Raw genomic sequence first — 24,365 nt, forward strand, 5'->3', positions numbered from 1 at the left:
TGAAACAAACCAAGACATGCGTTCATCCCCTCCCCCCTCCCCCTCTTCCCTCCAACCACAGCCGGGGTTACTGTAAAGCGATTCGTTCTGGTTTTGTAATGAAATACCGAACCGTAACATAACTCTGGAGCACACGTTCGAGTTGAAATAATAAACTTTCAATGTTTCTACACCATTTTTTTATTTATTTTTTTATTTAAAAGTGTGTCACATAAATGACACGTTGCGTGCAATGCATTCGTACTGTTAGTGTTTATGTGTGGGTGTGTGTGTGTTTGGCTGATGGAGACGCCAGGTGGTTCGTATTCTAATCCCTCCAGAAGCGCAGTGGCACGCGGCAAAACACGGGTGGAAAACAGGTTCGCCGAACGTTCGGAAGGTGTGCATGTGTGTGAGTGTGTGTGAGTGTGCATTCATAAAAATTTCCGGCCAAAGAATCTGTAGAGCCGCACGCAACATCGACGCAAGCAAAGCGTCACTCACGTGTTTGGAAAAGAAACCGTGCACGGTAAATGTGTTCGTGTTCAGTAATAATCCAGCACCTTCGTCACAAACACATCGCCCCTCTTCCCTTTGGCGGGCGCCCTAACCTTTCCGGTTCGACCACCATTCGGTGGTTTGTGATTAGCAAAAGAAAAAAAAAAGGCAGCTCAGCTCAAAGAACGATAAATGCCAGAAAGTGGCCCGCGGCTTTGACGTTTCGAAGCTTAGTCGTCGTGGGACACTTTCCGTTCGGTCGGTGCAGGGCGTTCTGCAAGGCATGGGGGGGGGGGGGGGGGGGAGTAGGGGATGCACCAAGCAAGCAAGCAAGCAAGCAAGCGAACACAGTACGCCACCGTACGGCACGAAAAAGTGATCGGCAGACATTCCTTTCCGCTAGAGCGATTTAGCAGAAGTGGCTAACCTTGGCGTCTTCCGATCGTGATCGTGTCGCGTACACCACAGCACCAGCACGCTCTCGCGGCGTTCGTGCACCGGGTGAGGTTCAAAGATGGGGTGAAAAAAGCCACCACGGGCACCGAAAGGGTTGCCGGATCTCCGAACGCTCCGATGACTCCGAGCGATCCGTCCCAGCGTTCGAAAGGGACCGCCGCTTCCCTACCGACGTCAAAGCTCACCTTGAAGACGGCGGCCATCTGCAGCGACGGGCTTGGGCTTGGGCTAGGGCGGGATATTTATGGCGGAATTGTTCCTTCCTTGCCTTGGGAAGCTCTGCCCTTTGGAGGGGAGGGGGAGGGATGAATGGGTTGGGCTGTGGAGCCCGTACCAGCAACTCTGGCTCGCTGAGAAAACATTACACCATTGTTCGGCCCAACTTTGCGGAATGAATCAGCCATCAGCGGAGATGGAAAGGTTTCCACGGTAGCTGGCGGAAGCCCGTGCAAAGTGTGACAACGTGTGTTTCTACCGGTGACACGAAAAGTTTGTGAGCATGCGAAGCTCACCAACGGAGTCGGCTTGGTACCAAAGAATTGACATCAATGCCTCAAAGCTCAAGGATTGCATCAGAAAACCCAACTTTAAAAGATTAACTAGGACGCTATATGCTTATATTTAAGTTGGTTGTTTTGATACAAGTAAAAGAATGTTTCATTTAAATAAATTTGTATTGAAAATAGTATAAAGCACAAGTAGTAAATCGAGTAGTAAATCGTTGTTCGATAAACTGTTCCAATAACTGTTTAATGAAAATAAATTTTTAGTCGCTATATGATGTCGACGAATAAAGAATATGCAAATAGGCGTGTTGATAACATAAAAAGAATGTAAACAAATCTTTCACTTTCATCAACATTAAAGATTTTAGGGATTTATTAGTGTTTGCGTTTGTCATAAGATAACAACCCATCTGTCATCTTTTTCGGCACTTCTTATCAAACTGTCAATTATTTTGTATAATTTTGAAGATACAACACCCTGCTTCAAGATTTTACGAAAATAATTGTAATTTAATCAACCTACATTTGTTTTATTTTACAAATTGAGTGGTATTATTCCCAAAAGGGCAAAACTTTGTCAATTTACATGCGTACTTGGTAATTGTTATTACATAACCCTACCCTGTATGACACTTTTATCAATTCGGCCTGCTGAGTGAATCAGTTCAAAAGAAAAAATGGAACAGTTTGGATTATTGTATGAAAATGAATGAATCGAAATCAAGAGATTCTTTGTAACTGGGAAAATTTATCTTTATTTAATAATCGGTGACTAGAGGATTTAATTTAAATTAATTTAATATTCATGTCTGATGAATCATTAAATATAACAAAATGATGGTAAAATGACCAAATGGCAAATTTGCCTTTCGTTTAGCAAACAATTCAAGTAGGTGCATTTTCTGCATGACGCCATTTCATTTCGTTTCGGTGCTGTCTTTGGCTGATTTCCCCCTCCTCTCGCAAGATCGTATCTTCGCCGAACGACGCGACATTTCAAGCCCAAGCTTTTTCGCACACGCGCGTGGGAGAAGAAGACGTTGCGCGTCCCAATCAGTATGGAAAAGAAACCATCCCAATGGCCAACGATCTCAACCGACCGTCGCCCATTATTGATGGCATGCTGATATGCAACGCCCTCGCTCTCCACTCGGCCGTTGCTACCTGCCGCTTTCCTCCCGTCTCCCCCTTGAGCCATCGGCATCCTATTGCACAATCGACACCGAGTTCGATGGTAGCGAAACGAGACCGGAAGCGCCACAGCCGCCATCTCCTCATCCCAGCCACGCTCGTCCCGACGGGCTGCCCTACCCCCTGCGCTCCCAACGCAAGTTCCCCCGCTCCCTATGACTCCCAATTATTGGCAGTTAATTGATAAAAGCGGTTGACTCGAAGCAGAAGGCGTTCGCTGCTGATTGATAATTCTTGTTCGATGGCGCCCGCGTAATAATTGCCCCAGCATTCGATGTCAATCGGCTTGTCCGTCGGTCGGTGACGGGGCGCGAGAAGAAAACCGAAATGTACCCGCTCCAGTTTGGACGGTTTGACGATAAAACGCTGCGCAACAATTTTATCTTTTGAATGTTTTTTTTAAGAAATATTGTTTACTGCTTAAGAATATACGCACAATGGTGATTATTGTAACGATGAAAAACGAAATGTTGATGCAATAGTACAAAATCAATTGAATAAATATTACGTGTACGGTACCGCTCGCACGCACATTAACCCTTATAGTACTTCCAGTCAACAATATTTAACCCAGGATCGGTAAAAAAGAGGTCGCTATAAAGCTACTTTCTGCTTCGCTATTTTATTTTGACAGTTAGTTTGAAAAGAGTTTAGAAAATTTCTTGCATTATGTGGCTTATTGTCGCAACAATATCTCATACGATATAGACTACCGGAAATTCTGGATCACAGTGTAGTGTAGTTGTGACTCATGGCTTAACGGATAGTGTCGTAAAATAATATTCAGAGTAGTCGAAAGTGCTCCTCGGTGCAATTTGAAGTTTGGTGGTCGCGATGGTATGTCGGAAATCAAGTGTGATGGTCTTCCGCAGGTGCAACCTTCTTTCAGGAGATGTACCAAACGCTTTAATTGTTTGTTCAGTCAGTAAAATATACTTGATATTCTATTTTACACAAACTTTTCAAATCGCAACGAAGTTCAAATTAACTGTCATAAATGTTCCCACGCATTTTACTGATCTTGATTTAATCTTAGCAAACCCATTTAGGCTTAGGTGTCAATCGTGCTTTGCGTTGTACTTTGTGTTGAAAAATACAGTTTAGCATTTTTTCCAAAAGGGACGATATTTTTCATAAGTTTTTAAATATATAATATTCAGCTCGTTTCAAACAAAAGCAATTGTCACTGTCCGCTAATTATTTGTTGAACTCAAATTACCACGACAACGTGAAATGTTTAGAGTTCGGAAGGCCTTTGACAATTAGAGTTGAGTTGCAATCGTTCAAAATGGGACTCATTTTTGACTTCACATATTTTTACAAATATATTTGACAAACAGCAAACAAAAAAAAGTTTGTCACGAAATGAAACCTCATTAAAATGAATTGTTTTAGGTTTGTAAGCGTTAAATGGTGCTATAAATTATCGAAATTTAAATTAAATTATTCACGAGTGAATTCCAAACCGTACCCTGCACCGGTGAGGGTTAATGTGCGACACGTTGTTTTCACTTTCTTCCCTAACTGCGCACACGACGGTTATCGGGCGCCATTATCTGGGCAAAAGGTGCGGTAATTAATGAATAGAACGGTTGTTCGCCTTCTTGCTACATTTCCAGCCCCACCTTCTGTTTTTTTAGGCCATCCCGAACATCGAACGACGCCATTCGTAAGACTGGGCTGCTCTCCGACGGACACTGTCTTGGGATCAATATTAAGCAGGTATCGCTTTCCATCAGAACAAAAAGGTTTCGAGGAAAATATGTTCCTATGTTGCAATGCGACACCACCAATTACGAAGGGCACTTTCTCCGCACGTGTCGTTATTGTTCGGTTCTCAGAAATCGTCGCCTCTTCTAATGGGGAAGGGATAACAAAGTCACCGATCATGCCATTGGCGTATCAATCACCCACGACTCGTCTCTTGAAAAATATTAGATTTACGCCCTCCCCCTCCAGGACGACATTTCCGTGCATCGTACCAACCTACTGTTGGGCAAACAATCATTTAAGTGCACGTCCACCGAATAGACCGGTCGGTCGAACGAGCGGACACACACGGCAAAGGGCAGGTTTTTCCCGTGGTTCGCCGGAAGGTTTCGTGGTGTGGCAGTGAAAAACCCGCCCTCGAAGCTCGCGTCCCTAATGAAGCTATTTGTGTATGGTTGATTTATGATGGTGGTGATGGTGCAGGGCGGTGTGTTGTTCAATCAGTTTTATAGCACCGTTCAAATCGGATGACATTTCGAATATCCTTGCCTCCACGGGGGTTGGAGGGAAGTCGGTGTGTCCTTCCCTTAACCGACCGACAACGAGTTTGAAAGGCATCGGACAGGCAAGCCTGACACTGGTGGAATCTTCGTTACGCGCTCAATTATAAGTCCTTCCAAGCGAGCGCTCGGAAACCAAGGTTACGGAAAGGTCAACCGATGATAAAGGACCGAAGGACCGGACCGAGTAGGTGGGATGGCTTAGGACGTGGGGCTGCCGGAGAGCAAATATGCTGCGGGAAATGCGGAAATGTCCCCGTTTGCGACAAGGGCCAGCAGCATTTTACTACCATTTCGTTATAAACTCATCAATACACCAACACTGACGGAATTCCGTGCACGAGATGATACCGGTTCGCTTGTGTTATTTGCCCTACATAAGGGACGTCAACCAAATCGATGACATTGGCCAGGAAAGCAATCCAAAATCCTGTCACTATTATAGCTGTGGGTGTGTGCCCCCCACCTCGGTGTCGTACCTCCAGGGCAGGCACACCACCACCGGAGCTTATTTGCTCAGGTGAGTCCTGTTTACCTTCGGTGTATGGTGACACTTGTTTCAAGCCATGGTGAACGCTTTATTTGTCTTATATGCTTAACAGCCCACTCTCGGCGGCGATATGGCGACGAGAAAATGAGAAAGCTATACATCAACCCTAGCTTTACCCTACATGATTTTATCCGATTCCGCGCTCCGAATGGTCTGATGTTATTCGACACATTCGAACACCTCTTATCAGCCATACTAAACCCCGGTGAATTTAACATAAATCTACTTCCTATTAGGTTCTAATTAGAATTCTAATCTTGAATTTAATTATGGTTTGTAAAACAAATTAGTATCGCGAGTTTTTATACAACAAAGCATTTGATAATCAAAGCTTAAAACGGTTCCGCGTGATTAGACTAGTGTACAACCAGCACGTTTTCCACGGCGTGAAATAAAAATAACATTTATCAGGAAAAAACCTTATGTTCGCTTCACTAATGCTGCATTTTTCTGCGTACGAAAATGTTGCAGACTAAACGAATTGAAAAGCATAGAAAAACAACAGCTCCGTTCATTCAGTTTTTACACGTCTAGTGCTAGTTTCAATGTTTTTCTTACTTCAAACACCAAGTATTAATATTGTTTTTTTCTTTTGACTTCTCTTTAAGTAGTTTTGTTTAAACATAGATCCACCTACGGTTTTTTCTTATTAGACTCTTTTTTCAAGTTCTAACCTATCTCGTATCCTCGTTTTGTGGTTGCAAATAGTGTGTTTTAATTACTTCTATGATACAGGAGAATGACTAAAAGTAATAATGGGCTTCTATTTCTATATTACTTCTCTTTATTCTGAATGTATTTTCAATATTTAGAATCTCCGTTGTTTGTTAAAGAATTCACTGTTCTATTTTTTTGCTGGCAAATGAATTTACCGTCGTTTTGAGCTTCATACTGTTTAAAGAAAACCATGGTATTGTTTACTCCACATACTGCGTCTCGATGAATTTTTCTGTCCAGCAAATGTCCAGCAATACCGCCGAAACTGTATATCTTTTTTATTTTATCTCTCGAGTGGGTACTTGTATCTTGTTTTCGCAAACAAACACCTTCACCCACCCGGCCCTTCCCCAGCCCCACGGTGAACTATGGTTTGCCCGAACCCAACACTTCATATCTCACGATTTGGGACAGAGCTTCGAGATCGACTGTAGGTTTGTTGGTTTTGTCTGAGTTTGCGAACATGCTGAAGGGATGGGCTGGTGGTGGTGATGGTGGTGGTTATGGTGGGTTGTCGCTCTTGTAGTCTTGTGCGCCTTCGCTAACATCCGGCCGGGGTTGGGGTTCTGGACCGAAAACATCCATCATCGCCCATCACGATCAGAAGTCGGATGAAACGCGAGCACAGGGAAGCCAACAACCTCTTTCGCACGGGCAAACCTGTGTGCGTCGTGCGGTGGGCGTGAACCCTCCCCTTCCCCCCTCAAGCCTTTTCCAGCGTCGGAAAACCGGAAATGTCAAGGTCAAGTGAAGAAAACAACCGCAAGTGGGGCACCACAGTAACACCGTTCCGCCGCCGACCGATGCGTTATTGCGCAATACGATCGTGTTATGTCCCCATAGCCGCCGCCGCCGCCGATGCTGCAGCTGCTGCAACAACGCAATCAACATTCCGCCCTCTCGCTCTTCCTCTCTCGCTTACCCTTTTTGTTTCTTGTTTTCTTCACCTCTTTCTTTCAAGCTCCCGAAGAAAAACGTCTCAGAAAAGCGAACTCCGTGTCTGAAACTGGAGGAGTCGGTGGCGGAGTGGTTTTCGTGATTTCGTCAGGTGCAAAAGTGAAAGTAGTCAAGCGGCCTTCGATGTGAAGCGTTGTGGGCACTCGAACCTCTCCCCCCCGTCCTACCCTCCTTTCTCCCACCATTGTGGCGCAGTCACGTTACCATCAAATAATCCTTCAATCGAAACCACATTCCGTTTGAACCCGTTTGAGAAAAGGTAAACACATCTGTGTACGATGTTCGTTTCTTTCGGCTCACGTCTCCCTTCCCTTTGTGAACGGCCATTTGACGATGCAACGTCGTGGACAGTTTGTCAGAGATTTATGTTGAGGAAACGAGCAGCTTAGCGTTCAGCTCGAGAAGCATTAAATTTAGGGTAATTTTGTATACGAGTTACCAATTCTTGTGTTACATCCCATATCGCCAAGCCGATTATAGATCCCTAACAGATGAGAAACCGTTTGCTTACCTGGAAAGAAATGGGAGAAAAAAAAGAAATGTTACTTACAATTCGCTCATGTACATTTTTTTGGTTTTATATTATGCTTTCTAATTCACAACGCCACCCATCATCATTCACTGTCAACATAGAGCCATCCAACGTTCACCGGAAGTGGCAAAGCACCCATACGGAAGCGACACCAGAACCGCGCGGTACCATATGGTAGCGCCAGGAAAATTAGTAACCCCCAGCGCACAAGTTTTCACTTTTCCTTTTTGCTGGAGGTCGCATTCGCCGCCGCCGCCTGCGATCCGGTTTTTCCTCGGAGTGCACCATTTTCTCAGCCGCCCACACACAGCCGTTCTCAATGTCGGGTTCAGAATCGTCCAAAAGAAACCGTTCGGAGCAAAACGGAAAACGAAACGCTCGTGAGCTCGAAGAGCACGCTTCCCATTTCTCGAAATCATCACTGTGAGTCGCTGCGTTTGCGGACAGAAATTTCCCGACGTCCTCGAGTGTCGCTCACTCGATGCTGTGGCGGCGGAAAATGCGAGCAATGAGTGGTTTCGTGAGAGTGGAGCTCGTCCCGAACAAACGCGAGAACCGCCGAAGCGATCTCGAGGAGAGCTTCGCCGTTGGTGCATTTGTTGTGAAATACCCTAAATCCGAGGCGAAAAGGTCAAGTAAGGTAACAAAGTAAGAAAATGGCCATAGTGCAGGAGAAAGTTAAACACTATTTGAGGAACTTTGGTCGAAAAAGGAAAATTTGTACAATGATTCCAATTATCTAGAGTTCAATTTCTAACAACTTTTAATTTGCTTAACAATAACTCCATAACACGTTAACTGTCATGGCTATCATTTTTTATAGCCAGCTGTCAATAGTTCTAAAATATGTTTGCCCTATAAATAAATGAAAAGCCAACACAAACGCTATGGTAACATTAAAAACAAATTCTATGGGAAGCTTAGTCTTCGCATGAACTTCGAAAACCGTCAGTATTGTCGTGTGTTAATGCGACGAATGTCAGGCTGTTTTAGTACAAATGTTTAGTACATTTAGCAATTTTCATAAAAACTAGTTATAAACCAAATTCAACCATTGATTTTCGTAAACTCAGCAAAAACTGAAATACTTTTCAAAGAATAACTTTAAGACATTTCTATAGCGTATCACTACTACTACATTAGTGTAATGGACTGCTTGTCATCCGGAAAATGGATGAGAGAGCATTCGACGTGTTGAAAATGTTACCCACTATTGGTTCTACATTACAGGACGATTCCTTTGCTATAATCAACAACGCTCCCTTTTGTATATACGCCTAAAACTTGAAGCACCAAACACTTTTGCGATGGGCGAAATTTTCCGGGTTGGAAAACATTGCAACAAAGCACGATGGAAATTCCGTAACGAAGCTTTCTAATGACTTTCGCGCATGCAATCCTGGGGCAGCTCGGCGGTTGGGATAACATTATTGACCCAAATCTCCTGGCCCACTACACACGATTGGTCTGGGCAGGATGGAGCCGCCGTGGTTGCGATACCGAAGCAACAAGTGCAAACGATGTAAAGCGCTGTCTCGGGCTTGGCGCCGTATGTATTTGGTCTTTTTTGTGTTCTTTTTTTTTGTATGTTACTGGTGGGAAAGGTTTCAAAGTTGAAAGGCTTGCAGAAATGACAGCGAAGAGCGTTAGCGCCTTCATTCAGGTCATTTCTTCCGATCGATAAATCCAGCTGCCGAAGAGAATGTTATAACTTCAAACAGCTAATTGGTTTTTATCGAAGCCGATGAAGGTTAACGCAACCTCTGTCAATTAAGTAGAAAAGAAAAGAAGGATAATACATCATAAATGCTGCTGCAAACCCACGCACAATTGAGCAATCACAAGCAAACCGTTCCCTTCTCGCTCGAGTTGTCAAATCAAACGCAAGCTGCCAGAGAAATCGGTGCCAAGCCGGTGCCTCAATCCATATGGAAGGGCCCGAACGGGCCCATTCGTGACACGCTGGTACACTATTGATCGCAACATTCCCCCCCTCCCTCTCCCCCCCACTCTCCCCACTCTCTTCCTTCAAGCTGGTTCAATTTCCATATCTCTTTCCCATTCGCCCAGCCTGGAGCCGTCGGCGTTTCGGGGTCGGAAAAACCTTTTACATCCGTCACGCGCGTTTCAGCCACGTTTAGCAGCGTCCGTGGTCGGAGGGGGGTGGGCAGCGGGCCCCGTAGCTGTTGTGCCGGGCGCCAATTTAATTATAAATGTCTGGTGTCACATATGGAGCGCGGGCGAATCGACCAGACCTGCGGGCAAACGGAACGACCGGCCCTCGACGCCGGCAACGGGGGTGAGGTAGAGGGCGTTTTAAACCACGTTTTGACGATGGCCGGCAGGGCCGGATGATCATCTTGCACCCTTGTGGTGGCACGCGAAACGGTTTCCCGGCCAGTCGCCAGTAGCAATCAGGAAAATTGGAACATCATCTTGTCGCCGCTTTCGGTATCGGTTTTCCATCGACCGGACATGCAGCTGCAAAGGTGGTTAACCTACACCTGCATTAGCTAAAGGTGATACCACACGTAATAACTTATTAACTTTCAACGACTTTTAAAAAGCCCTTTAAAACTATTTCAGTTCTCTTAACTTTTATAAAAAAGGACAAAACGCGATTCTAAAAGGACCGGAAAAGCTATAAAATTTAAATTTGACATTAAATCCGCAATATAAATTATATAAGTTGAAAACAACTGGATAATTTAAGAGAATTCAAAACTGCTTTCTGCATAGAATAATGAATGAATCAAATTCCTAAAACACATGCAGAAGAACTAAAAACAAAGAACAAATGAGGGCGTAGCAAAGCTTCATTGTTTTCGACGCTGTACCATCAATCAATGAGCACATCCATAATTCAGCTGAAACTATTAAATCTCATTTGTTTTATAAATTTGTATCGATTGGAATTTAGTTTTTCATAAGCATAAGTTTGTTATAACATTAACGAGGTATAAAAAAAATGTTGAAAAACAATTTGAAGCCAAAGAAATCAAATCAACAAAAATGTAAACATAAGAATTTTAAATCAAAATGTGATGTGCATAATAAAAGCGCAAGAATGCATTATGTAAATGGTTATGAAATAAGAATCGCAATGAAACATAAAAGTTCGTTAATTTATAAGTACATCAATGAAATACTAACACTCTAATCAGAAATATCTTAGCGTGTATAACCTAAACCTTTTGTCGAAGTTTTAAGGAATTCACTCGACTGGTCGCCCTTTCAGCTAATCACACCTATCGTACCTTGATCGTGCTTGTCGAAGGTCATAGGACTGATGCACCGTCGGGGTGATGCATCGGATGGTCGTCATCCGAAGAATTATGTCAAATCTGCTCGCTACGAGTCGCGTGAGGCTTTTGACGATCGACACTGTTCAAAAGCAGCGAACGGTTCGAAAACGATTTTCCTGCTCGCGATTCAACAGTTGGTTGGTAGGGGCCGGTGTTATCAAACCGCTGTTGCCAGGCGTCCCGTCGTCCCGACCATCGTGCCAACGGTGCCGCTCCCCATCCCCCTCCTCTTGCGCGGTGGCTTAGCAAAATACGAAAAATAAAGCAAGCAAACTATGCATCGCCCATTGACAGCGAAGGCAACCGCCGCCGTCGTCGCCGGGTTGTCGTGCACCGTTTGATGCTTAAAAATAGCGACGCGCATATTTATATATACACACTTCTGTACCGATGTTGCCCCTCCTCTGTTGTGCCTTCGTTGTCCGCATCCCACCCTGTCGCTTGGGTTTTGGTTTGGGGTTTTTGTTTTAAACTGCCAACAGTAGCGAAGCTTGGAAGCGAACTAAAGGTACGCGCCGGGAAAACATTCACCGGCATCGTGATCCTTTCCACCCCGCTTGCGATTTTTCGTCGGTGGTTTGTTTTGCTCCTACCGCCATCCTTGGCGAAGCCGAAATCGCACCCGTAACTCAAGTGCAGGCACGGCATCGCGTCTCGGGCCCGGATGAGATCGTATCGATCTGGTAGACGTACGTAGACGGTTCAGCCGGCTCTTTGCGCAAGGTGATTCAACGCGATGCATTCGCATCCGAGCCAAGGGACTGCTGGGATATTTCGTCAGAATTCCTTTCCTACTTGGCAGCGGCACGTCAATAACACAAACCCGGCGACAAATGCCTGCATCGCGACTGCACCTACGCGTTCGGAGCAGACCATCGCCTAACGGGTGCATCCTTGGGACGGTGGGTGTGTGGGTGCCAGCGGAAGTGCCGGTGCAAATGATGAAAAATAATCCTCAATTGCGTAGAGTCCTGGCACAAGACAATCCGGCTTGTTCCAAGGAAATGCCATTAAACTTTCCTTGACGAAATGCAACTCCCCAGAGCGCCTTAAAAATGTCCTTAAGGAGAAACACATCCCGGGACTAGTTCAGCCATGGTCAGAATAGACAAAAAACTCATTTCTCCCACACTGGTTGCCACCATTTGCATTCGTTTTTTTCCCCCCGACACTTGGCTGAGCGTAACAACGGCCAAAGACGCTCTTTGTTGCGAATGGCCATCCCGTAATGCCACCGTCTACAATCGCGCCCCCCTCATTACCGCGTTGCGTTGCACCGGCATTTCAACCCGCCGGTTACGCCATACCCACCGGGGGGGGGTTTATTTTCGGCCACGAACGGGCTAAATGTAGCCAAAAAATGTAAACAAACACCGGCCGGATTTTTTGCATCCTCCCCCCCCCCCCCACCCCCGCTTTTTTGGTGCCGGAAAGCGGCGTCGGTGGCGTCCGTGTCCCGGTAATCGATGCCGAAACACTCGGCATGGCGGACTCGGAACTGGCGCTTGCCAGGTTTGTCCTTTTATGGCCATTCAATTCGGAAGTCTAGAGCAAATAAATCTTCGCTCGGGAACGAACATAGGGTGAGAATTCTTACATTGTCATCTAACGGACGGTTGAAGCTTTCGTTTTGCTATGATTATGGCTCGAGGCTTACAAAGTTGGTCGGTCTAGACTCTAGCCTAATTTAAAAGGAAACCCAAGCGCCAACTTGGGCGACGGTTATACCAGAAAATCGTAGGCAGGCACGGTTCCTTAAGATTATTCAATTGTACGCCCCGAAAGGGTTAACACAAGTGGAAAAAATGAGGAGTTTCCAATTGAAAAAACACTCGAGTTTAAATAATTGAAGTATCAAAATAATCTACTTTAAATCAGTAGATCTTACTTCGATTATCATTTAAGATAGCTAAGATAGAAATAAAAGCCAGCTATTTTAAAACTATCATTTGTTTCCTTCATTGGCTCCACACAGTTGTTCGATTGAAGGAGTTTATCAATTGAAAAACACTCAAGATTATTTGATTAAACAATGAAATTAATCTACTCAAAATCAATAGAACATGTTTTGCATTAGTAAATTGTAATAGAACTAAATACTTAGAGTAGAAACTGTGTTCCGCGATCTCCTTGATCATATAAATTGAAGTAACAATTAGTAGTAAACAAGTTAAAAAATATCTAAAATGAAAAAATTGAATATAAAAGAAGTTGGACCCTCGAATACCAAAAGCAATTGAAAAGCTGCCGACTCGTACTGCGGAAATGGTGGTTCTGTAGATTTTTACGAGGTTTTAAGACGTATACGAAGAAGTATTACATTTGTTGATGTGTTTGTTGTGACTCCTAACAAATGGAAAAATGAGCCCATCTTAAACGTAGTACCCAATTGGTTGGAAGTGCTTTCGATCCTTATCGGTGGAAGATAAATTTGCAACAAGTGTTTTGCAGTGATAATCTTGTACCCCTCCCTCCCACCTTTCGTCACCAGTGCACCTGCAAACGTGAGCCGCCAACCGCCCAACTAGTGGCGAGTTAAGGTCAATATCCCTTCGGGGCTCGCTGCTATCTGCTTCGACCGCAGGTGGGCTGGATTTCATTATCACCCGTTTTTGTGCCCCACAATCCCGGGAGCCCTCGAGTGCTTATCAATAAAGCCCGTTAAGACGCTCGGAGCCCTGGCCCTTGGAGATGGAGTGTACGATACGAGCGACCCGATTGGCGCACGCTGCCACCGGAATTCGATGGAAAATACCCAGCACCCTGCGAGGTAAATAAAATTCATTCATCGGGAAAATGAAGTCCTACGTGGGCCCGGGTCGGCGTCTTTGTGTGTGATCGGTGATCCGCGGCTTCCCCATGAAAGTTGGTGCACGATGCAGCTCGTACTCCGACTGACCACCGAGAGGGGTCCGATGTGATAACGTCAGCAGAAAGAGGTAAAACCGCCGAGTGGTCCACCGACACCTCTTATCGCTTATCAGCACCCACCATCGCACGGATTACACGCGTACGAGCAGCTCCAACACAAAGCAGCTGGAGAAGACGGAGGAGAGAAAAAAAGCCGACGTCTTCAGACGTCTCACGGCACGTGAAGCAAGGGGGGACGCCGCACGGAAAGGTGGCTGGCCGCCGAGGGTGGTCAGAAACCGCGAAACATCGCGAGTTGTTTTCTGTTTTCTTCCCCCCCCCCCCCAGCTGCTTCCTCCCGTGCCGTTGGCTTGTCGCGGGATTTGGTTTGTTGTTTTTGCCACTGATAAGCCGGAGCGTACGAAAACCATCGAAAGGCGGACTATCGCTCCACTATCGGAGGCGGATGATGCCCCGCGGTTATCGAACCGTTTCGCTTGTTTTCGGTTATGGTAATGCTGCGGTCAGGTGCTCCGAGCGGTAGAAGTCGGCTCTGGCTGATAAGCCGCTGCTCCGTCTCGACGCTGCTGATAGCGACCGCTCCATACGGGGCCATCTTAGAGGAGTGTCTAATCACTGCTCGCTGACCTCGCGAACGTGCCTGCTGCCTCTTTTTTTGGGGTGTTTGTTCTGGCAAAAACATGTTCGCTCGTGCACTTTTTTCAACAATTAATTGCCCACAAATAGGTTATTAATCAGGAAAAGTGGTGTTCTAGAACTTAATCCAAACATTTACTGGCATGAAACCGCACTCCTTGTCTACAGATTGCATGCCCAATGCTGTTTTGACTGTCAGTTTCATCCTAAACATGGAGTTTAACCAGACGTCCGTTAATTTGGGTCGATTTGTTTATTCTTTTCAATCCTGGTTCCCTGAAGGAACAGCTGATAAACACGTTGACCGCCACGTCACTCATTTCGTAGACGACAACAGCAATCAACACCAGCCCTTTACATTAATATAGCAGAGGACTTATGTCATAGTTCGCTAAAGTAATGACAAAAATGCATACTTTGGGATGCCTGCTTTTTAACTGTTTTTCGTAAAATGTTAGCTAAATAAATTTTATAACAGAAAAATTATAGAGAAATGAACTTCAATATAAGTTTTGCAGAAGTCGCTAACGTAAAAATAAATAAGTAAAAATAATACCATCAACTATACACATGAAGTAAAACCATGTGTGTGTGGAATGAATTCAAAACAGAAATTCTAAGAAGATAAACGACATATGAACTGGAGATTTTAAGCAAAATAAAAATCAATCTGTGATGAAGTAAAATTCTTTGATTTTTTAACTTGTTGACTTGTTTTATTTTGTTACTTCATATTATTTAATCATGTCATTTAATTACAACTTCAAAACTAATATAATTTGCCAACAAATGAGAAAGGATAAATATTCTTTAAAAAAATAATCAATTGAATCCATCACATTCGCACTTCGTACTTTGTTTCGTAGCCCTAATGTTTGCCGTATCTTGTCTAATTGGTGCTAAATAAAACACTTTAAGCTCCCTTGATAAACTGCCATGTTCCTATTTTTCTATTTTATCTATAGCCGGGTTTGAAATGGTGTAACATTTTGCGTTTACAAATAAATTAACATCCGTATCTAAATATTTAAAAAGAGAGATTACACAATACCAGCCGTGTGTGTTTGGTTTAAACATTCTTACCATTCATGTTCACTCGCAACAGAGGCGTCGGTGCATAACGAACGCACCTGCACCACTTTCACTGGTGTGCGGGGGAGAAAGCATCGAACATCGATTGGCCGATGTTGCCAATCATAAATGGTATGGCATCGTGGCCGTAGGGTCCGTGTGTGTGTGTGTACGCGTTCGCTGCTACACCTTCGACACTTTAATTAACGACTAATGAGCAGCCCCGTATGCAGCATTGGCATTCGTTCTCCAGCGCCAGGCGGCCTTCTTTGGCGTGCGGAGCTGACGCAAGCTTAACAGTGCAGCCTCAACCTCACCCCTCCCTCGGCCACCGACGTCACTCAATTGTACATTTGAATAAAACTGGAGGAAAAAAAACGCCGTACGCGCCGGGCTGCGCGCGCAACACGCACTGCACTCGGTGCCATTTTTATCGATTCCGGGCACATTTTCGTCATTTTGGAACCGACGATGATTTCACTTTCCTTGACCATGCATACACACACACGCACACATACGCGGCGTGCGCGTTTTCATGACGGTACAGCCGTAGAATGGAGCGTCGGCACGAAATGAGGGAAGCGGGGGAGGAAAACCGAGGGGGGCGAAACGGGGCAACGTGCAACGCCGCGTTGAAAACCCACATTCCGCGCTGCATATATGCATGCTTAACTGCCTACCGATCGGCGTGCAGAAGTCCTTCTTGCATAATTTTGCCCACACCGTTCATGGTTGTTTTAGATGCGTTTTTTTTTTCCTGTGTCTCCCCATTTTATGTTTTACAAGTAAAACGCGAGTTCGTCGACGACACCAATGATCAGCCCAGTTGGCTTGTTTTAATTTGCTGATTTGACAAGAGTGCAGCCGGAAAACACATATCAAATGCAAGTGAAGTGAACAAAACGTAATAGTTTAAGACAAAAAAAGGCATGCTTCTTAGTTATTGCAATTTAACAACCCTATTTTAACTAAAATGATTGTAAAACTGTCCTCAAACAGCGTGGAAGTCAACGCCCTCAATAGTTTTCTGATTATTATGGGAAAAAAGTATTTATTTTCAATGAAAAACCTGCATGTCTTAACGTTTATCTAACTCCTAACACATAAACGAAAAAAGATCGGTGTTTATTCTATGTTTTTGTAGCTCTCTTTTGTTGGGTTGTTTTTTGCTTAATTCATCACTTCACCCACCCGCTCGATTCAAAGTCGCCTCCCCCTTTAACGGACGATTCATTATCATCGACGACGGGTGAGGTAGAATTAATTAATGCCTACCACGATCAGGCACACGGTCCGGTCTCTCCACCCAAAGGGCCGCGTGGGAGCATTCAACCTAACCACATTCAAACTCCCTCCCTCATGGGATCCCTGCTAGCATCCAATAAACCATATCAAATCACCGATAACAATTGCATCGTTGGAAACGCACTGGCAGAAGGAAATAACATAGCGAGAAAACGGGGGAGAATAAACAAAAAAACACAAATAAATAAACACAACAATCAGCAGGCAGTTCTGATGAATACAACACACCACATATGCAAATATGGCTACCAGGCGGACTGATGTTAATTAACGACAATCATTCTATTCCCATCCCAAATAGAGGGAGGGGGGGGGGGGCGTTTCTATACCGACCGATACACACATACACACACACTCGCACATAAGTGTTTCGATTCGCCACCGATTAAGCGGTTGCTCGAATAAGATCAAGGTTACGGTGGGTTATTCAAGACTGGGGCACTATTACACGCCCGGGCTGGCATTGCCACGTGCGTAGAAGGGAGCTGCTGCAAACGGTTCTGGGATCAGGGACGCATATGCTGGAACCTCTGAACATACACTGAAGGTATGTTTTCCAAACCGCCTTAAGCGCTTTCGAAGAATGGTCAATAGGTTCAGGGGTTGGAAGAGCCAACAACAAATTCAAACAAACACAACATTTTTAAAATAAACAAACATATCAAATTTAAACAAACGTCCTGTTTGCGTGTATTCACAACAGGATGGATTTGTTTTATTTCCAAGAAATTTAGCTGAACTAACCAAGCAGCTTCATTCATAAGATTTTGTGGGGCCGGAAGCCACTAGCCACTTTAATCAGCTGAGAAAGGCAAGCGTCATAAGCCGGCATCATCTCGTCCTCTAGATGAGGACCGTTGCCAATTGCTGGTAACCGCATTCACAGTATTGCATTCATTCTCCTTAGCTTAGCTTTAGCTTAAGTGCAATGTTTCTTTCTCCAATAACGGGTACGAGGTGGAAAAGTACTAGCCCAAAACTCTGGAGTCACCTCCCTGTATCGAATATTACGTTTTGTCTCCTAGACTTTGTGTTTGGCTTGCGCCATGCTGGTGTATGTACGATCAGGGCGAGGGTGGTATTGGGTGATGTTTTTGTCTTACGATTCTTTTTTTAGAACAAATGTCTCTACCGAGTTCGAGCCATCACCAACACCAGCCATTGAACATGCAGCACATACACGCCACGTCACGGCACGTTGCGCTAGCTCTCTGAGCGGTGTGTCGCTTCCTCCACCATGCGGTAGTGCATCGATCCGTACGGAAGATCATCGCTTGATTGCGGGGAACAACCCTTCGCATGGGAGGAACATGACTTATCAGGTTATCGCCTAGATGCCGTCTAAATACCAGTCATTCTGGGGATGTAAAACGCTTTCTACAGAATGGCCTAGGACTATTAAGGAATTCACCACTTAAGTCAATATTGATTCCTTTCAAAAATTCCACAGATGACATACCTACATATCTAGGACACAATTCTGCACTGTAAATCAACCGGTGGACCGGTGTCGGACTAGCTTTCACTGGGTGATAGGGCCCCTACTACCAAACGGGCGTAATAATAGAACCGAACTCGGCGTCCCAAGGCAAGACATGAGTGGACGCGCGCCATCAGTCTTCTCGTTCTGCATCGTCGACCGACCGTCAGTGAAATTTATTCTCTTCCCCAACCACAATTTCATTCAAGGTGTAAAACTGGGTGTTTATTATTTAATCTTTCATTATGGCATGGCATCAACGTGTTTGTTTGATACACATTCCCCCTGAAAAGCGTTTGTCGAGAAGGTGCTGGGAGATTTTGTTATTTCTTCATTTTTTGGTTTGTTTATCTGGAATCGAGACGAAGAATCGACGTCATTCCCCAGAAGTGCTAGCTTTCACCTCACTCGAAGCCCGGAGTGTGTTTGCTTCGACCACGCGGAGTACCTTAAGAGTGACCCCCATTGTCAAGTACCCGCTTACGTACATATGTTTAGATTTTCCATCGGGTTTTACGGTTTGCCTTTATCAATGGAGCATATTTGTACCTCACCAAACCCGAGGTTCTTGGCCGCAGAAGTAGGTTGCAGTTAACCAGAACCGATGACAACGCCAGATCCGGTTACTTTGGAACCGGTGCTGATCCAAAAGTCGTCAGGTAAGAACTTATCAACCGCTTCTTCACACTTAGTTCACTTGTTAACCGGCCTAATAGATTACGAGTGGAGCTGACGCGAAAATGAGCAGTGGGTGGTGGGTGGCAAAGCAAAAGAAACCCCTGGTAGTTGACCTCAACCCACTTGTGCCACCTGGCGCACAAACCGGCCGAATGATAACGCCCCTCCCACTAATGATAAGCACTAGTCGCCATTTTTTTTTGCTGTTTAAAATTTCGCGTAAACTACGCAACTCGCCACGTCACTCTCGCACTGGGTGGGGGGGTTTGGGGTGGTACGCGGCAAATATCATCGAGTAGCCACCGCACACACACACGCACACACTTGCACGCATGCCCCTCGAAATACCTGCGTTTCGCTTGTAGTGTGTTTCATTTTACATCCGTTTTTCGTTCCGTTGTGTGTTTCAGTGAAATTGGTTTCACGCTGCGCACGAAACCCGAGATCCCGGCACGACCGGGCCCCGACTTCGTGGGTGGATATGTGTTTCTGATTTTTTCGCTGAAAATTGTTGCACGTAGCCGGGCGCCGCCAACTACAATCACAGCCGTCGCGGGAGACACAGAGGTAACGTCCGCCGAATGTCGGGGGAGATGGGAATGGTTAGGAGAAGGGGCCCCGGTGGCGTGTGGAGAAAGCTATCACCTTCTGCTATTATCAGCGGATACCGTGTATCTTTAATGGCTGACTGAGCCGGCTGAATTTCAGCAATGGCCGGCCGGAATGGAGTGATACCGTGCCGGGCCGGTGCAGGAGAGGCACCAGTATTTGTTTTCTCTGTTGCGTTTTCCGCCCGTCCAGTCGGCCGCTTCTTACCCGTCCCGCCCGGTTTCTCGCTCCGCTCAGGAACACGGCGCACACGAAAACGGCGGTCGGCGGTTGCGTATGGGCACGCGGTCACGCATTCGCGGCTGGAAAACGCGAAACGCCAGCACCGACGATGGACGAGCACGTGTATATAGCGTTTTCTTCCCCTCGCCGGTCACCCCGGGGTCCGGCCGGTTTGGCTGCGGATGGGAAAACGGAATTTGCAACTGTTGCAAACTCGCCGAAAAACCGCACGAACGCCGAGCTATCACTCAATCAATACGGACGGATCAATACGGACGGTCGCTTTTCTTTTCCACTGATAACAGTTTTCCGCAGCGATGGAAATTGAACTGCCGAGTGGAATTGGGCGAAAGTTTTCAGCTGTCATTTTCAATGTCAAAACTTCATCTCAAAAGCACATGAAAGATCTCTTGCATGTAGGAGAAAACGACAACAAATAACGTAATAGTCTAGTTTTTTAATACAATGGAACGATATTTACGGGTCGGTCTTAAGGAATAAAAATAATATAAGCAACTTGGGCTAAACAGGATTGATAGGAGTTGTTATACTATCCGTCCAGGAATATTAATCCGTCCTGGAATGAACCAAAGTTAGAATTGGAATTCGATGAACTAGTAGAATAGCAAACTGTTGTGGCCAAACTGTTGTTTCTCAAACTCAAACAATCCTATTGGAGAACATTTCATTGTTTTAGAAGAGATTAATTTGAACAAATCCTGTACAATGTTTTCTAGAAGACAGAGATACTTGGAACTTTATGACTTAATAAAGCCTCATTCAATTGGAAAAGTTATTCTATACCTAATTTATTTGATTTATCTACGTTCGCCAGTGAGCCAAAACTGATATTAGACACATATTACTGAAGAAGTCGTTTCGTCTGCTTTGCAATTAAATAGAATTAGAATAGCTCGTGGAAGTAAAATAACTTCCATTTTTGTCAAGGCAACCGAGCCACCCAAAAGTATAACTGTTACGATATTTCGGTGACAATACTATTTAAAAAAAAAACAGATGTGACGAAATATGCCATAAAAGATGGTCTAGAATTATGTTCTAGATAAGTGTGCCACTACATCCACAATTGTTTTCATAGCCCTTCTGAAACCATAGATAAGTAGCTCATGTACCATTTAGATAGTAGGAAAATCGCTACAAACTAGATTGTGCCGTAACGGCGCTTACATACCTTCTCATTATAAGGATTTATCCAAGCAGATATCATGAAAACCAATTTTCCGTCGATCCGCCACACGAAGAATGTAAGATGCGCCGGGTTGGGGCGGGATGGGGCAGGGATGCCGCGCTGCTACTACTGCCGCTCTCCTGATGGCACACGTACGTACGCACCACGCGACGAAGAAGACGACGACAACGACGCCGCCGACTACTACCACACGCTAGGGAGGGCTACTACGAGGGGCTAAGTGTACACGGCTCGGTGCACAAGGTGTTCGCACACACAACCGGAAAACGCACAGAGCACTTGCCTTGCCTTATCGTACCGTGCTTGTGATGGTGATGGTATCGCTTCTACTTTTTTTTACACAAACAAGCGTGGGCTTTCTTGTGGGCGCCTCCTGGTCGTTCCCGATGTACTTGCACCGCACAGGCCCGGGAAACCTCACACCACCCGGGAGCGATACTGGAGGAATCACCACTGTTGCTGCTGCAGTAGTTGTTGCTTTCGTTGCACTACCTGATTCGATCGGATCGCGATACTGCAAACTGCACGCACGCAGGGGCACACGCCGGGGCTAAATTAGTTTTCCCGTTTTACTTATTCGTCGGTTTTCCTGCTTTTCTTTCAATCACTACCGCCTTTTTTTGTCCCTCGGTTTCGGTCGAGCTTTCTTGCCTAACGCTGTCGGGATGTTAAACACGTGGTATGGAAGTTTTGTTTCTTCTTCTTCTTCTTCTTCTTCTTCTTTTCTTTGTCTTGTTTGGTTTTATATAAATCTTGCCTCAACGCAAGACTTAGGAACTCGCAACTCGCGCTTTGTCACACTTTTGTCTCACTCGTTGAGCTTTCGGCAGACTGCACCGTAGTACTTCCGGTGGAGCGATTAGGTTAGAGCTGGCGCTGGGTTCAGCTTGCTGCTGGATGCTTCTCTTACCGTTCGGCAGAGATCTGAAACTGCAACGCAAAGAATGGTTAATTTTGTGGAGGAAAGGTTAAAGGAACTACAGTATGTTGGCCGAAGAACGAAACAACAAAATATTCAAACTATAACACAAACCCAAGTAGTCGAATCATAGGCACAAGAAAAGTGAACAAGATAAAATTGGACTAGTAACGAAACCAAAATTAACACTATCAGAAAACTATGATGTAAACTAAGTAAGGCGACAAATGCTTTCTTATCGTTCATCGTATTTGAGCAACTAGTTCCAAAGGTTACTTTGACTATGACCTATGCTATTTTATTATCGCTACTATGCAAGAAACTTTCGAAATACATAAATCGTAAAGCGTATTGAAGCCTAAAAGTATCAATCACAGCTCACAATAATCTTGAACGCGATAGGGTATGGAAACAAGCGGTGTTTTAATGCACTTCGACTGGAATGGTTTTTTGGGATCGATCAATCGCCGTAAAACCGTATTCCCTTACACCGTAATCAACCGTCACTGCCGATGCAGGTGTACGTGTATCTGTTTTTCTGCGATTCCCTTAGCGGCGTTGACCCCTGTTGACCCCGCGCCAGCAAATGGATTACCAACTACAAAGTAGGCAGCCCAAAATGCTGATTGCAGCGATGGCTCCCCGCACAATCACCAGCAATGGCCGATCGATCCAGCGAACGGTCGAAATACAAAAAAGGGCACAAGAAACACTCTTTTTTTTCTGCACACAGCGCTGCTCACTACCTAAACTAATGCAACTGCTTCTGCAGCTGCGGCTACTAAGCAACACTTGCAAACAGATACGCCTACTACACACACGCGTCCTGTGTTCGGTTTTTGCAGGATGACGCTCGAGTCAAAGTTGCAGTTTCGCAGTCCCTTTTCCCGTCACTCCTACATTGGTGCAATCTGCTTTTCCTTCTCGGTATCAGCAAATGTTCTTGATATTGTGTTTTCTTTTTCTTTTCTTGTTTTTCACTTCCCTCTCATCTCCCCCTTTGGCACCCACACGCACCCACACTACCTTCTCTGTCCCGTTCGCGTTCGGGAGTTCAGTTGCACCGGCCTGATAGCCCGATAATGGTTTCTGTTTTTTTTCGGTTGTTGGTTGGGCGAGCTGCGGTAACGCCTAGTGCCACCGTTCGGTACAATCTGCAGTCAGGTTGACCTCTTCCTTTTGCCGGGGTCACGTACTGCGTCGTGCCGATGGATTGACGGTCGGTCTCATACGCACGTAGGCAGGTTATAGCATAGTCATAGGTCTATGGTCATTACACCTCTTTGGCAAGCTGCTATTGTTTCTTTACTTTTAATTCTCACCACAAACTGTCGGTAGTTGGAGATAAATCTTTATTTTCTTACCACTTTTCTAACATCGATTTGTGTGCCTGAACCGATCTAAATTTATAACATTTAGAAGGGAGTTTTAGAGTATCAATTCATATAATAATGTGGCTTTTTTTGAGACCGAAGATGAAATTCTCTTCAATCACAAATGCGTAGTTTCCAAACCCACCCGCTTCCGGTAACCTTAGCACATCTAGCACCAACATATGTAACGAAAATGGTGGAGGGTATCATTGAAAAAAAAATTAAAAAGAACTAAAATCTCATCTTAACAGATAAACGCAAATAGATCAACGATTTTCCAACCATTAATTCCGAACCCAATGGATTAGTTACCACCAATGTCTAAAAACAATGTCTTTCACATATGGTCCAGTGGTGCTAAATGTTTGGCTAGCCACAACCATTCCTGACATCACTCTTCATGACTTTTCTTATCTCCTCAACTCCTCCGTGTTATGCCACATCACGAAACAGCTTGAAAGACACGACTACGTTGGAAAAGATACCACATGCGAACAAAACAAAAAAAAAAACACATGATTTACTTTTGGGTGAGAAAATTTGGGGGGACGGGATTGAAAAAATGGCAAAAGTTATAGCTATACGCTGCACACCCCCAATCACACTGAAGTGCGTAGCAGACAACCACACCAAGGGGAATTCGCGTTTCTTTGCCTCTATGCTCATGCTACGGCCCAATGCGGGTCACATAATTGACGAAGATTATTTCATCCTTGTCGTCGGCCCACTTTGGTGCGTTCGATTTTCGGTTCGTTTTTTCGTTTCTTTAATTTTTGTTGCTTGGGGAAGGCTAGTTGGGGGAATAGTCACAGTCAATTGGATGCGTACCGTGCGTTTAATGCTGTTCCGTGCTCCTGCGGTAAGCGGTTTTCGGGCTTTTTGCTATTTCCCACTCAGCTGCACCAGAGAAAATCACTTCCAAATGTCCTTTTTGATGATTTTCACTTTTCCACTGTACTACTCCTTCTCTCCCTTTCTGTATCTTGGTCACTCTTACTCGCAAGCCGCCTTCAAACCTCTTCGAACGCTA

The 24,365-nt window shown here is 45.0% G+C and overlaps 1 protein-coding gene across 2 annotated transcripts in view; it reads right to left on the minus strand.

Annotated features, from left to right (window-relative positions):
• The window catches only part of LOC131282116 (terminal nucleotidyltransferase 5C), a 48,159-nt gene extending 26,414 nt beyond the window's left edge, over positions 1-21,745 (minus strand). For both annotated transcript variants that reach the window (XM_058311514.1, XM_058311513.1), the window contains exon 1: positions 21,026-21,745. In XM_058311514.1, coding sequence (XP_058167497.1) covers positions 21,026-21,061 — 36 coding nt within the window. In that variant the 5' untranslated portion in view covers positions 21,062-21,745. The remainder of the gene's footprint in view (positions 1-21,025) is intronic.
• Positions 21,746-24,365: the final 2,620 nt, after the last annotated feature.

Source organism: Anopheles ziemanni, chromosome 2 (genome assembly GCF_943734765.1).
Source record: "Anopheles ziemanni chromosome 2, idAnoZiCoDA_A2_x.2, whole genome shotgun sequence".
In the NCBI taxonomy this organism is placed as follows: domain Eukaryota; kingdom Metazoa; phylum Arthropoda; class Insecta; order Diptera; family Culicidae; genus Anopheles; species Anopheles ziemanni.